We start from the raw sequence: 15,882 nt of genomic DNA, 5'->3' as shown, positions 1-15,882 counted from the left end.
GAACAAACAAAAACATATGATTAAGGCCCTAGAATGAGCACACATATTAAATACATCTGAACTTAAGTAATACCAAATTCTGTGCTCCTTGCTTTAATTAGATTAGAATAGAGAATAGAATAGAGAGAGTAGAGCTGTATTAGTGTAGATTTAAAGTGATGAAAGTGTGCTCTGGGATTGTAGCAGTGAGTATTATAGAAATGATCTGGTAACGTTTGATGTTGAAATGGTTATGAGCATTTTCGAATTTGAACATGAGAGGATTCCTGAAATTTTGAAGTGGAGTTAGAGTTTATAATTTTGGAAAAGATAATTAACTTAGTCTTGGACTGTGTCCGAGAAGACTGGACTACAGTAACGATTGGGATTCTCATATGACTATCAAATAAAGAGAAGGGTGTTGGGAAAGAAAAGAATAGAGGCTTTCTAAAAGTCGTGGACAGGTTATGTAGAAGGGAGAAAGTCATTTTAACAGAAAGGTTGTCTACTTTTTTTTTTTTTTTAAGATTTTATTTATTTATTTATTTGACAGAGCGATCATAAGTAGGCAGAGAGGCGGGCAAGAGAGAAGGGGAAAGCAGGCTTTCTGCTGAGCAGAGAGCCTGATGCAGGACTCAATCCCAGGACCCTGAGATCATGACCTGAGCTGAAGGCAGAAGCTTAACCCACTGAGCCACCCAGGCGCCCCAAGGTTGTCTACTTTTGAGGAAGGGGATTATGTCCCCTTGTGCCTTGAAAGGAACCTTTAAAAACTTGACCTTTTTCCCATTCTTCATTTTAAGATCTTTATTATTAAGCACCACGTCCACTCATATCAGTCTGGTTACCGCAGTTCCTTCATCAGATATTTATCAAATGCTGACTATAATTTATTAGATGATTATGCCAGGCAGATACTGTTTTAAAAGGCATAATTACATAATTAAATGAATTTTTTCCTCTGGCTTCATAAAGATAATTTGTATGTTCAGATTTTTGGAATACTAAATGCTTATTTGAACTCTAATAGAAAAATAGTACATTAAAATTATCTATAAATTTTTCTCCTTTAAAAATCCTTACAGGGTCTTCTTGATGCTTACAAGGTAAATTCCAGTTTAGCATAGAATGTGGAACCCTTCATAATCCTTGAAAAGCTCTTTACATCTGGCTTGTGCTCCATCAGTATTGAACTGCTTATAAAACCCTTGAGAAATAACTTCTTCAGTCTAGGATTATCCTGTTCCTCTTGATTTGACTTACTTTTCATTTTTAAAACACATTTCAAACATCATTGCCTTTTGAAGTTTTTTTCCACTCTTCCCAGATGATCAGTCAGTCCTAGGCTATTTTTGTACTTCATATATACTTGAATTTTTTTTTTCCACATAGGTTAATTATCTGGTTGTTTAGATGCTTTTCTGCCCTGCTAGACTGTGAACTCCTTGGTAGTGGGGGCAGAGTTTTACTCCTCCCTGACTTCTCGTGCCAGGTACAGTGCATGGTAAACAATAGACACTCTAAATGTTTGATGGAGGAATAAGTTAATGCAGGATCATCACTTCATTTACAGTCAAATTAACTAAGAATGACAATTTTCTTATAATGCTTAAAATCAAGGACTTTGTAAGAGTTTAAAGGTCAACTAGTCTTTCTGTTTCTCATATTCTCATATTCATGGAGGCCCAGAGAGATTGTTATTCCAAGTTGGCAGAATCAGGATTATATTTAGTCATTCAATTCCATGGTCCATTTTTCTTCTACTTAAACACACATATTAATTTTGTAAACATTGTTAGCATAGATATTTCAGCCAATAATAGATTCTTTTACTTCTAACATCTTTTTTTAAATTTAGACTCATGGAATTTTAGAGTTTAAAATGATTTGGACATTGTTAAGTAAATTTTGGTAGATATAACTTTTAATTGGAAATGATAAAAAGCCAAAGCACACCTGTGTGGCTCAATCCATTGGGCGTCCAACTGGATTAATCCATGAGATTAAGCCTCTCTTGAGTTGGGCTCTGCGCTCTGTGGGTGATCTGCTTACAATTTTTTCCATTTCTCTCTCCCTTTGCCCCTCCTCCTGCTTGCATGTGTGCACTCTAAATAAATAAATAAATGTTTAAAACAAAATTCATTCTCAGGCTAATGCTCTCCATGTTTACATTCAACCAGCTCAGCAGCCCCAAAGGAAAGCATGTTTTTTGCCAATCTCAATGCTGTCTGTTAGGCTTGACTTGGCCTGGATCTTGCTTATCTTTGAATCATTCAGTTGTTAATCGAATCACCAGGACCAAATTATATTCTCATGCTTGGACAGTTTTCCCTGGAAAATTAGAGTCTTCTAGAAGGTGGATTCTGGATGCCAGGCATGTAAAACAGTGGTCCTTATGTGAAACCCATATTTCTAATCAGCTTACCTGGTTGAGGCCACTGAGTTAATTTATTCAAAATGGAGTCATTGGGGCGCCTGCGAGGCTCAGTGGGTTAAAGCCTCTGCCTTCGGCTCGGGCCATGATCCCGGGGTCCTGGGACCAAGCCCCATATCGGGCTCTCTGCTCAGCAGGGAGTCTGCTTCCCTTCCTCTCTCTCTGCCTACCTCTCTGCCTACTTATGATTTCTGTCTGTCAAATAAATAAATAAAATTAAATTTAAAAAACAAAAACAAGGGACGCCTAGGTGGCTCAATGGATTAAGCCGCTGCCTTCGGCTCAGGTCATGATCTCAGGGTCCTGGGATCGAGTCCCGCATCAGGCTCTCTGCTCAGCAGGGAGTCTGCTTCCTCCTCTCTCTCTCTCTGCCTGCCTCTCTGCCTACTTGTGATCTCTCTCTGTCAAATAAATAAATAAAATCTTAAAAACAAAAACAAAAAAACAGAAAAAACCAAAATGAAGTCATTGTCCTACATTGATAGGTACTGCAGTAGATACAAGGATTGGAAAAAGTATCCCATTATAATGATCACCATATCCCTGGCATAGAACCCTTGTTTGTTGAAACCTAGTAGTTTTCTCATATTAATTGAGGCCTAGAGCAATAAGTGGTACATGAGTATCCAGAAAGGCTACTAATTTTTAAAAAGATTATTTAAATACAATATTTAATATTCTTGATTTTAAACAGTTTTTCTGTGTGAAACTCTGGCATTTATTTTTTGCTTTACTGAAAAGAGCTGTTCACGTTCTAGGTTTTTCTTTCTAATAGAGCATGTTTCCAGATCCCCTTTGATTGCAGGGGGAGATCATTAAAAACAGATCATAGCAACTCTCAGTACACTATATTAAACTATCTCTACAGTCTATTCAATGTTTTGCATTTAGTCATTTCTAATTAAAATGAATTCCTCGGGGTGCCTGGGTGGCTCAGTGGGTTAAGCCTCTTTCTTCGGCTTAGGGCATGATCTCAGGGTCCTGGGATCGAGTCCAGCGTCAGGCTCTCTGCTCGGTGGGGAGCCTGCTTCTCCTCGCTCTCTGCCTACTTGTGATCTCTCTCTGTCAAATAAATAAATAAAAATCTTTAAAAAATAAAAAATAAGAATAAATAAAATGAATTCCTCATTAAAAGTAATGTAGAAAAATTGTTTTCATTACTGAAAAGAACTTTATATTCATATTTATATTTTTGCTTTTGTTAACTTGTAATACAATTTATGTTCTGTTATGAATATGATTTTGTGTCTTCTAATACACTGTGCATATCCTTTTATTCTTGTATAAGTTACTAAAACTGATTAAATCCAGTAAAGTGGTTCTAAAATGTCTTACAGCACTTTATGTTATTTTATTTAAGCATTTTAGTTATGCTTCTGTGTAGGGAGGTGTTAAATAAAATATTTGCTTTAATAGTGATTGTAGGGGTGTCTGGGTGGTTCAGTGTGTTAAAGCCTCTGCCTTTGGCTCAGGTCATGATCTCGGGGTCCTGGGATTGAGCCCCGCATCGGGCTCTCTGCTTGGCAGGGAGCCTGCTTCCCTCCTCTCTCTCTGCCTGACTCTCTGCCTACTTGTGATCTCTGACTGTCAAATAAATAAAATCTTTAAAAAAGAAAAAAAATAGTGATTGTATGTATGAACAAGACTGTAGTGACCATATGATTTTTATGATGAATTCAATTGATAATTAATCCCCCTAAAATAGACATATCTGTTATAAGATATAACCACTAGTATCACCAGTTTTTTAAAGTAGCTCTGGTTTGTACTTTTGTCTCATGGACTTTATCTTAGTACAAAAATCTTGATCTATTCAATTTTTAATTTTATTTATTATTTTCTTTTTTTTTTTTAAGAGTTTATTTATTTATTTGACAGAGATCACAAGTAGGCAGAGAGAGGTGGGGGAAGCAGGCTCCCCACTGAGCAGAGAGCCCGACACTGGACTCCATCCTAGGACCCTGAGATCATGACCAAAGGCAGAGGCTTTAACCCACTGAGCCACCCAGGTGCCCCCAATTTTTATTTTAATGAAACACTTTTATTTGGTATTCCCAAGCAAATCCATTCTTGAGAAATGTTGAATAACTTTTTTCCAGGGGTATCTGGATGGCTCATTCGGTTAAGCATCTGCCTTCTGCTCAGGTCATGATTTCAAGGTCCTGTGATGAAGCCTCACCTTGGGCTCCCTGCTCATCGGGCGGTCTCCTTTTCCCTTTCATTCTCCCTCTGTGTGTCTCTCGAACAAACAAAATCTTAAAAAAAAAAAAAAAAAGGAAGAAAAACTTTTTTCCAGACTTTTGATTGGCTTAATTTCTTGCCATATTTTGAAAAAGCATTATAAAAAATGGTGGTCTTTTACAAAGCCTTATATTTTGGTATAATTTAAGACTTATAAAAAGTCACAAAAACAATAAAGGGAGTTCTTAGTGTACCTTTCACCTAGCTTTCTCCAGTGATAATATATAACCATAGTACATTATTAAAACTAGGAAATTGGTGCTTGTACAGGAGTATTTACTAAACTATAATCCTTATTTGGATTTCACCAGTTTGTGTGTATATATGGTACTAAGAAATTTTATCACATATGTAGATTCATGTAACCACTACTGTCATAATATAGAACTGCTCCATCATTGCAAAGAAGATGCTACCCTGGGGATCCTGGATGTCTCATCCATTTGAGCATCCAACTCTTGATTTTGGCTTAGATGATGATCTCAGGGTGGTGAGGTCAAGTCCCATGTCAGGCTCTGCCCTGGGTGTGGAGCCTACATAAGATTGTCTTTCTGTGCAACCCCTACTCCTTACCCCTCACTGTATGTGCGCTCTCTCTAAAAAAAGAAGAAAAAGATGCTACCCTTTTATAGTCATACTCTTCTTTCCACTCTGACCATGGGCAGCCACTGATCTATCCTCAGTGATTTTGTCATTCCAAGAATGTTATATAAATGGAATCAGAACATACAACTTTTTGGATTTTTGTTTTAAAACTATTTATTTAGAATGTGAACATGTGCATGTTGAAAAGAAGTTGATCAATTTCACTCAAGATTTTGCTTCTCCAGAAGCATACTAAAACCAGGAACTGAAAACCACATGAGACTGAATGCTTCTTGAGTGACACTCAAGAGTGACACTTTCTTACACGGACTTTTCTGTCCAGTGTTGCCTTTTAAGATTTTGAGTTAACAATCTGTATGAAAGAGGGTGGGTTAAGTAGTTTTTGTTTCTCACTGCTACTCTGTCTCAGTCCATTCAGGCTCCAGTAACAAAAATACCATAGAGTGGGTGGCTTAAACAACATTTATTTCCCATACTTCTATTAGTCTGGGAAAGTCTACTTCAAGGTACTGGAAGATTTGATTGTTTGGTGAGAATCTGTTTACTGATTCAAAGAGAGCCATTGTCTGCTGTGTCCTCATAGGGCTAGGAGGGGCGGTGGAGCTTCCGGGAATCTCTTTTATATGGGTGCTAATCCTATTCCTGGGGGCTCTGCTGTGGGACTCTAATCACCTCCCAGAGGCCTATCTCCAGATACTACCACCTCGGAGATTAAGTTTCAACATTTGAATGATTGGGTGGTAAATGGTCTGTAGTAGATCCTTTGGAGTTTTCCACCTGTCTTAGTTTGGTATGAAGATATGAAATATACAAAATATGTGTTAATCATTTATATCAGCAGAAAGGCTTCTGGTCAGCTCTAGGCTATTAGTAGTTAAATATTTGGGGGAGTCAGGTTATTGACGCATTTTGAGTTACACCAGATCCAGCATTCCTAACCCCTCTGTTGTTCAGGGGTCAACTGCATAATGTACAAAAACTTTGAATTTCACCCCAACTATAACATTGTGGTTGCTGATAACAGAAAAATGAACAAATATGGAGGACCAAGTCACTAGTTCCAAGTTCATGAGAACACAAGAGGCTGAGATGAGATCGATAAAGCTTGTTTTTTCTGTTTTACCAGCCACTTCAGGCATTATGTTCTCAGGGTCAGCAGAACATAAAACAGAACATGGTTTGATTGCATCATCTTGTGGCACATTTTCTCATTACACTGCAACTTCAATGGGACTTCACTGACCATATGCTGTTTTATTTTCCTAGGCCTATATGTAAATTCTGTAAGAAAGCCCTTAGTGTGTTAAACCACAATAGCAGCTTGTGGGAGGGACCTCATTAGGCCCACAGTTGTATGTAGCCTAGTATTAAAGTGTAATCTGGAAACTAAACTCTCTAGTTTGGTAAATTAACTTTTTATTAAACCCTGAGATAAGTGTTAAAGCTGTTATTATAGTATTAAGAAAAGAATGGCCTGGGGCGCCTGGGTGGCTCAGTTGGTTAAAGAAAAGAATGGCCTCTTCTAAATGCTGATGAGTTGTACCTGGTTACAACAAATGATTCCGTGATGAGAAATAGCACTGTTTTGCCTGTTTAGTAAAAGAATTTTGATGCTACCCTTGATCTTAGCCAAAAAACTGAGAAGCAGTTGAGAATTTTGATGCTAGAGAATTATAGTTCATAGTTTTAAAATCTCAGTGTTTCATTCAAGGCATAGCAATAGACTGAGCTCCTTTGAAATTATTGCCTTGAATGCAGTTATGGATTCATTTTTTTAAATCCCTCATGCCTAGCACACAGAGCTGTGAAGGGACCAGATCATATAGAGCCTTGTCTTGTAAGCTGTGTAGTGTTACAAGTTTAGATCTTGATACACGCAGAACACTTCGCTAGGCTTCACTCTATTCAAGGCCAAATGACCTGTAACAGTTTGACCTTTCAGTCTAGTGCTTGCATGTGAGGAAACATGGTATGGACTTGTGTACTTGTAGATATCTAACAAGCAACTCATCGTTTAGTTGTGTGTTTATTTATCTTGGTCCCTCCACTAGAGTGGAAGCTCCATGAGGGCATAGTTTTTTTTTGTCTTATTCATCAGTGGTTCTTTTCCTTAATAACTTCCTGACTTTGAATTACTTACTTTGAGACTATAAGTTATATTACTTTCAATATCTGAAAATTGAACTAGTTAATTCTCAGGTAGAAAATCAGTGTAATGATGGGGCTCCTGGGTGGCTCAGTTGGTTACGTCTCTATCTTTGGATCAGGTCATGGTCCCAGGGTCCTGGGATCAAGCCCTGAATCATCAGGCTTCCTGCTCCATGGGGAGCTTGGTTCTCCCTCTCTTCTCCCCAGTGCTCTCTCTCGCCCTCTCTGTCTCTGTCAAATAAATAAATCTTTAAAGAAAAAAAAAAAAAGAAAATCAGTGTTATGAGAACTGTACCTTGAGAAGGAAAATGGAGCCAAGAGTGGCCCTGTTTACCAACTGTGCTGCTTTCTCACTAAAAGGAAGAGTGGAAGATTTGTGAACAGCTGGCAGAAAAAGAAGCAGATAGAATTACAACCATGAACCTTAGTATAAGTGTTTCTTCTATTCAGTGCTTAACTGTTGCTGCTAGCAAGAATTTTAGCTGACAAAATAGTTAACTCATCACCAGGTTCTGCCAGTCTTATCTCTTAAGTATTGAACACACACTCACCATTTCCACTGTACCCCACCAGTCCAATATCCATACTCTCCTATGGGACCACTGCAGAACTGTCTTGAATAGTCTTATCCAGTCTTTCTTCCAGTTTTATTCTCTATGCTGGACCAGATTGACCTTTTCAAAATGCAAAACTGGTTCTTGAAATTCACCTAGGGGCGCCTGGGTGGCTCATTGGGTTAAGCCTCTGCCTTTGGCTTGGGTCATGATCTCAGGGTCTGGGGCTCGAGCCCCGCATTGGGCTCTCTGCACAGCGGGGAGCCTGCTTCCCCCTCTCTCTCTCTGCCTGCCTCTCTGCCTACTTGTGATCTCTTTCTCTCTCTCTCTCTCTCTGTTTAATAAATAAATAAAATCTTTTAAAAAAATGTTTACCTAAAACCCTTTAGAAGTTTCCCACCTTAGGCCACAGACCAACGTTGCCTAACTTAGGCCACAAGAGATCGTGCTTGGTCTGAGCCCTGTTTTCTTCTCCAGCTCAATTACTTCCATAAAGGCCTTTAGTTGCTTCTGATGCTCTATCATCTCTTTTTTTTTTTTTTTTAAAGATTTTATTTATTTATTTGACAGAGAGATACCACAAGCAGATGGAGAGGCAGGCAGAGAGAGAGAGAGAGAGAGAGGGAAGCAGGCTCCCTGCTGAGCAGAGAGCCGATATGGGACTCCATCCCAGGACCCTGAGATCATGAGCTGAGCCGAAGGCAGCGGCTTAACCCACTGAGCCACCCAGGCGCCCTCTATCATCTCTTTTGCCATGGATTTTTTGCACTTGTTGCTGTTCTCTTTGCTTGTTAACTACTATCCATCCTCCAGAACTCAGCACACAAATCCTGTACTCCATGACACTTTCCCCAACCTTTCATTTTTAGATCAAAACTCCCTGTTATTCACTGGATTAGCTCCATAAATCTTTACTTTATAGCACTAAGCACACTTACAGAATTCCATGTATTTGACTGATTATGTGATTAATGAGGTTAGGGACAAGGCTGATTTTTCCTCCCTGTTGTATCATCAGTACTCTACATAAGGTTTGGGAGGTAGTTTTTATTTTTGCTCAGGAAGCATTTTTCAAATGAACAAATCAATTTCTTTGATTCATCTTTAGAAGCTTCTAAGTCAGCCATTTAAAAATACATAATTAATCTGCGACACCTGGGTGTTTCAGTCGTTAAGCGTCTGCCTTCAGCTCAAGCCATGATTCCAGGGTTCTGGGTCCCTGCATTGGGCCCCCTGCTCAGGGAAGAGCCTGCTTCTCCCTCTCCCTCTGCCTGCTGCTCCCTCTGCTTATGCTCACTGTCTCTCTCTGTCAAATAAGTAAATAATCTTTAAAAATATATATATATATATAATTCTGTCGATGTTTTTGCTTAATCTTGAATTCTGTTCTGACTTTAGTTTTTAGGATTTTACCATTATTGGAAACAAAGTAAATGTGTTTCATCCCACTTGTTCTCTTAGTTTGAGAAATTGTAAATATATTAATAATACCTTACTTTTTAAAGAACTTTGAATATATTCTGTATCTTTATGGTTTTGTTTTTGTTTTGTTTTTAAATAACGCACACAGCTACCCTGCTTTCTCTTCTATATCCTCTTCTTCCAGGTTGCAGACTGCCAACTTTTTATTATATCCTTACATCGCATAAAGAGAGCTAGCTAGCTCTCTGGAGCTCTTCTTAGAAGGGCACTAATCTGATTTATGAGGTCTCTACCCTCATGAATTGGATTACTTCCAAAAGGCCCCAGTTCCAAATGCTATCACATTGGGATAAGTGTTTCAACATGAGAATTTGTGGGGGGACATAAACATTCATTCCATTGCAGTACCTATTGATTTCCCAGCAGTTGCAGGATTTCATGCAATAGGGTTAAGAAAAATGTACCTATTTATTTATTTATTGAAAAAGGTACCATTGGGTGCCTGAGGGGCTCATTGGGTTAAGCCGCTGCCTTCGGCTCAGGTCATGATCTCGGGGTCCTGGGATCGAGTCCCGCATCGAGCTCTCTGCTCAACAGGGAGCCTGCTTCCCTCTTTTTCTCTCTGCCTGCCTCTCTGTCTACTTGTGATCTCTGTCTGTCAAATAAACAAATAAAATCTTTAAAGAAAAGAAAAAGGTACCCTTTTAATGCTAACATTCTATAGTTCTAGGAAATGTTTAATAATTTCATTGATACTTTGATAGCTTTTTTTTTTTTTTTTTAAGATTTTATTTAAGAGAGTGAGAGAGCACATGAGCAGGGTTTAGGGGAAAGGGAGGGAGAAGTAGGCTCTCCACTGAGCAGCGAGCCTAACTCAGACTCTATCCCAGGACCCCAGTACCTGAACTGAAGGCAGATGCTTCAGTTGACTGAGCCACCCAGGTGCCCCTGAAAGCTTTTTGTTTTTTAAAATATTTGTGATTACTGAGTATTTATTAACAAACTGATGATGGTTTTTTCCATTTTGTTTCTTTAGTCCGAGGATCAGAAGGACTGTACATGTTAAATGGACCACCACATTTTACAGAAAGCACTGTGTTTCCAAGGTATGGTTTATATTGTTGACTAAGGTTGTAGGGAACTATATGATACATGCTAAATTATTTTTTTGCTGTTTCATTCTGAACAAGAAAGAAAGAACAGATAGGCTGGTTTCTTGGGGTATGTTATGTAATATCAACAGAAGATGGAAAGAATGCATAATCTTTATCGAGAAAAATTATCAATCTTTAGATTTGAAAATAATAATTCAGCATGTTTAAAAGAAAAAGTGTAGACATTAGTATATTTGAGTTCAAGCCTTTAGTTTCGAAGAATCTTATCTTGGGGGATGAAGAAAAACTTGCAAATGTGATGACCAAACCACTGGCTATAGTCTTCATGAAGTCAGAGAATGGAAAAGGTATAGGAAAGGAAGGAAATAGAAAATACATATATATATAACTAGGTAGATACAGATATATTTTTTCCTAGAAAAAAAACAATGAATGGGTAAACAGAAAATTATAATGAAAATACTAAGTGTAAGTTGGTGGCATAACCATATGATGACATGCAAAATTCTGAAATGCATTCAGTTGTTTTCTTGGTAACAGAAAATTGATACGCCATTCTAAATCCATTGTATGATATAAATAAATAAATATATAACATATTAAAAATCATTAGAAACCAAGTTTTTTTTTTCAGCATGAGAATGAGAGGATAGACTTGCATATATCAATATGGACTCGTGATTTTTTTTCTTTCCATTGCTCAAAGTGTCCCATCTTAAGGTTAGTGTGACCCCCCCGCCAAAGTTGATTCCTGTGACTTTAGTCGAGATTGTAGATGAGTGGCTCTCAAATTTGGCTGCACACTAGAATGGCATGAGGAGCTTTTAAAAACCTGTATATCCAAGGACTGGGTAATAAATGAAATAAGTTGCAGCACAGGTGGAAGATGGAGGGACTTCTTGTTCATAGTTGTTTATGTGAGAAGAGGGACAAAAAATAATGTTTTAGTAACCACAAACCGAGATAAGCTACCATTATTATGTGATTACAGATACCATCTTCAGATGAATTAGTAATGTAAAGATAGTATCCAGTTTAAGGGGGATGTCCTGGTCAGTTCTCAATGCTTGTTATTTAATAATTCAAATGCTTGTTAGCTGATGAAATTCTGGTTTTATATGACTACACATATGGACATTCTGCATGTGCCCACATACACATTTCTGTTTGTATGTTCCTTATTGCTGGGAGATGTACTCCTAGTAGCCATCTCCAGTTGAGAGATACAGTATGTAGAGTTTTGATCATTGGATAGAATATTGCCAAGAAGTCTGGTTTCCTAGGTCTGTTCTTATAGAGAATCTTGCATCCACAGTTTAACGTGAAGATCCTCTTATTGTTGTTACACTTCTTGTCTCTGTACATCAGAAAATGATGGAAGATCTTTGTCCTTCAAATCCAGGGGCACTTATTGGTTTCTTGAGGGTATTCTATCCATAGTTAGGTTGTTGTGCAGGCGATCTGGGCATTCTTTACAAAGTCTCCATTTTGAAATCCTTCAGCCCTCACAAGCTGACAGCTGGTGACTTCTATGTTCACTTACATTTTTGAGTTTTCACACAAATTAGTTATTCACCCAAAAGGGCTTTCTTTTCTTCTTAAGATTGATCTGTTGATGTAACATCAGTTTCCACCTTACTTTACAGTGGTTGTTGGCACTGCATTTTAAGAGATAAGGCATTTGGTAGACTAAGGCATTTTGGAATTACTTCTTAAATTTGTGTAAGTTCATTATCATTAAATTAGTAAGATTGTAAATTTTTAATCATTTTTTTGAAAAATAATAATGCTTATTAAACTTTTTTTCTTGTCATTTTCAGGGAATCTGGGAAAAATTGCAAAGTCTATACTTTTAGTAAGGATGGCACCTTGTTTGCCTGGGGCAACGGAGAAAAGTTAGTGTTCCTTTATATATTTTTATCAGTATAAAACATAAGTGGCAAAAAAAAAACCCATAAGTGGCATTATTTGAATAACAGTGTTTTGATGTCATTAGTAAATTCCTTCTTTTAATGTCATGATGTAGTTAGATATTATCTCCAGTGTAGCTCCCCTAGAACTCTAAAGTTATTAACTTCTATTTATATGCTATCACTTGACTTACCATAGTTTCTTAGGATTAAAAAGTAATATATTAAAAGAGGCAATTAATTTAATGCTGGAGAAGCTGAGTTGTTTTAAATAGTGCTCTATGTTATTGGTAAGGGTTTCTTCAGTTCTGCACTAACACTTAGAGAATAACTTGTTTGTTTGTTTACCTTAGACTTAGATACTTATATCTTTGCTTTTAAATTAGTAACAACAGTTATTTCTTTGAGTTTTATTATATATAAAAGTATGTCATTGGGCGCCTGGGTGGCTCAGTGGGTTAAGCCACTGCCTTCGGCTCAGGTCATGATCCCAGGGTCCTGGGATCGAGTCCCGCATCAGACTCTCTGCTCAGCGGGGAGCCTGCTTCCTCCTCTCTCTCTCTGCCTGCCTCTGCCTACTTGTGATCTCTCTCTGTCAAATAAATAAATAAATTCTTTAAAAAAAAAAAAAAAGTATGTCATTTAAGAATTTTATAAATTATTCAAAAGTACATTAGTGTAGTTTCTGTTTCATAAAATAATCAGATTACAAAATCGGTTTTGCAAAAAAAAGTATTCTGATTAAATACTCATAATTTCACGAAGAAAATCACACACAATTTTTCCATAGTCACTATAGCATTTCAGTTCAAAGAACCAGGAAAATGCCTAAGTATTTGTTGCTTGATTTAAAGTTATTCTTGTTGTTGTTTTTAACCAGATGTAATACCTTAGGTTTTTTACAAGGTAGAAAATGTATTCATTAAAATGAAAAGTACATTTTAAATGTTGTTTGTTACACAGTGATGATGGATTCTAAAGTCAGATTGGATTAAACACCTGATTTTTAAAAATTAATGCTAAAAAGATTGTGTTGAATTAGATGATTCACTTTGGATGACTATGAGTAGCTGGCAGAATTAGTTTTTGTAATTAAAAATGTTAATCACCTTATTTTTTTAAGTTATTGAAGCCAACCAGTAAACTACTACTCATAAATTAGTAAGAATATAATAATATTGGGGGTGCCTGGGTGGGTCAGTCAGTTGAGTGTTTTCCTCTTGATTTTGGCTCAGGTCATGATCTCAGAGTTCTGGAATTGAGCCCCATGTTGGGGTCCGCATGTTAAACAGAGTCTGCTTGGTCCTCTCCCTCTGCTCCTCCCCCCACACCCCAACTCATTCTTTGTCTCTCTTAAATGAATGAATACAATCGTAAAAAAAAAAAAAAAGAATATGATCATATTGGGTCTTATCCACAATGTTAATAGAGTCTTAATCTCAGTCTCAAAGAATGTACTCTCAAATTTTCTTATTTTTGGTGTGACCTTTTGTCAGTATTTGAGTTTTATTTTATTTTGTTTCATTCTTAAGATTTTCTTATTTATTTGTCAGAGAGAGAGAGAGCACAAGCAGGGAGAGCAGCACGTGGAGGGAGAATCAGACTCCCGGCTGAGCAGGGAGCCAGATGCCGAACTCGATTCCAGGACCCTGGGATCATGACCTGAGCTGAAGGCAGATGTTTAACTGACTGAGCCACCAGGCATCCCTTATTTTTTAAGATGTATATTTTAAGGGTAATTTTGAAAAACAATTAAAATCTATATTTTAGTTTATACTGTAATAAGCTAATAGAAATTTACTAATGAGACATAATATACTTCCTTTCATTGTCTATTATCTTTTTGAGGTATCCCTTACTCTACTAGCTTAGGGTTGTTTGAGTAAGTCTGTTTTCACCTTCACAGTTCTTTATTTTATGTATTTCATATCCCTAATTGGTTTTCTATTGTATTCAGCTCTCAGACCTTTTAATAATGTGCCCATTTGTTGTGTCCATCTTTTTAATAGATACTTTCTATCCCTGGTTCTAGCATTTATTTCCTTCAATTTCTGCAACCACAACAACATATAATGTTTCTGGGCACAAGAGAAACAGATGTAGTGTATTGATTGTGGTCTTTGCTGAGGTCATAGTTAATTAATCAGAAACTATAACTGATTTTTCCTTAAATATGTGGGGTTTTTAGTGTAAATAAATACTCTGTTAAACTAAGAATAACTATTAAAGGCTATCAACAACAACAAAAAAACAAAAGTTTCATGTAATTCTAAAATATATAATTTATAGTAACTTGTAAAAAATCCTGTGTATTTGTGTGTGTGTGTGTTTAAACAATATGCAGTAATTATTCATTCTTAACAACTTCGCTTATCCTAAACCAGTGGCTCAAACTCGAGTAGAACAAAGTAACTTTAAGCAATTTTCTAAAGTAAGATGGAGTATCTTTTTTTTTTTTACCTATAAGAATACATAAGATAAGTCGAGCCAAACTGGTTTTAAAACTCGACTTTGGCATTTATCAATAGTATGATCTTGGACAAATCATCAAATCATTTATTTTTCTAAGCCTCGCTTTTACCATTTGTAAAATAGAGACAATGATACCTATTTTTTAAGTCTCTTGTGAGGATTAAATGAGAAAATGTATATAAAGTGGTTAGACCAGAACATGGTTCATAGAAAGCATCCAAAAAGTGGAACGGCTTTTATTATATAATTATTATAATTTTTATCATTATCATATCACCATAATTCTTAGTCTTATTTTTTGGAGATTACTTCTGAGATTTTAATAGACATCAAAAGTCTCCTTGATGATTTCACAGCCGCTACAACTTCCATTTAGTCAAATTAAAAAATATACTCTCAGTTTAGCACTTCTGTTTTCCCTTGGTTTGATACACGTCAGCTTATCTGTATCTCTGTGTCCACTTAAAGGCCTATTTTCTTTTCAGCTAAAAATGGAATCATCTGTTATATCCTTCTGCTAAGTCTGTGTTTCCCAATACCAACCTTATATAGGGGCATTTTGGTAAAATATACACTTGGTTTTTGTTGTTGTTTTTAAGGTGTTCTTTAGATATTTTCTAGAATTAACTGAAAATTGATTTTTATGAAAATGACCACTTTATAGCAATTTGTATTTGAAAAGAGGCATGAATGTTTTGGATCTTGCTGGCTATTTTAAAACAGTATTTCATTGCTGAAGTACTTTCTTTTGAAACCAGAATAAATGTTATCAATGTCACTAACAAGGGACTCCTGCACTCCTTCGACCTCCCAAAGGCAGTTTGCCTTGAGTTCTCACCAAAAAACACTGTCCTGGCAACGTGGCAACCTTACACTAGTAAGTATTTTCCAATTGTAAAAATATTGACAGGACCAGTTCAGTTCAGTGGGGGGAATAAAAGAGAGAAAGTTTAAAACCTTATATGAAAGTAATTAATCGTTAGATAGTAAATAGTGTTTGT

The 15,882-nt window shown here is 36.7% G+C and overlaps 1 protein-coding gene across 3 annotated transcripts in view; it reads left to right on the top strand.

Moving 5' to 3' along the window:
• The window catches only part of EIF2A (eukaryotic translation initiation factor 2A), a 35,452-nt gene that overhangs the window by 509 nt on the left and 19,061 nt on the right, over positions 1-15,882 (top strand). Inside the window, exons 2-4 of one of the 3 annotated variants that reach the window (XM_059391734.1) lie at positions 10,421-10,490; positions 12,320-12,394; positions 15,640-15,758. In XM_059391734.1, coding sequence (XP_059247717.1) covers positions 10,421-10,490; positions 12,320-12,394; positions 15,640-15,758 — 264 coding nt within the window. The remainder of the gene's footprint in view (positions 1-10,420; positions 10,491-12,319; positions 12,395-15,639; positions 15,759-15,882) is intronic. The other 2 variants (XM_059391735.1, XM_059391736.1) reach the window with 2 other exon arrangements.

The sequence above is a fragment of the Mustela nigripes genome, chromosome 2, assembly GCF_022355385.1.
Source record: "Mustela nigripes isolate SB6536 chromosome 2, MUSNIG.SB6536, whole genome shotgun sequence".
NCBI classification, from domain to species: Eukaryota; Metazoa; Chordata; class Mammalia; order Carnivora; family Mustelidae; genus Mustela; species Mustela nigripes.
The sequence above is the reverse complement of the archived record's forward strand: the minus strand, read 5'-3'. Positions and strand labels throughout refer to the sequence as shown.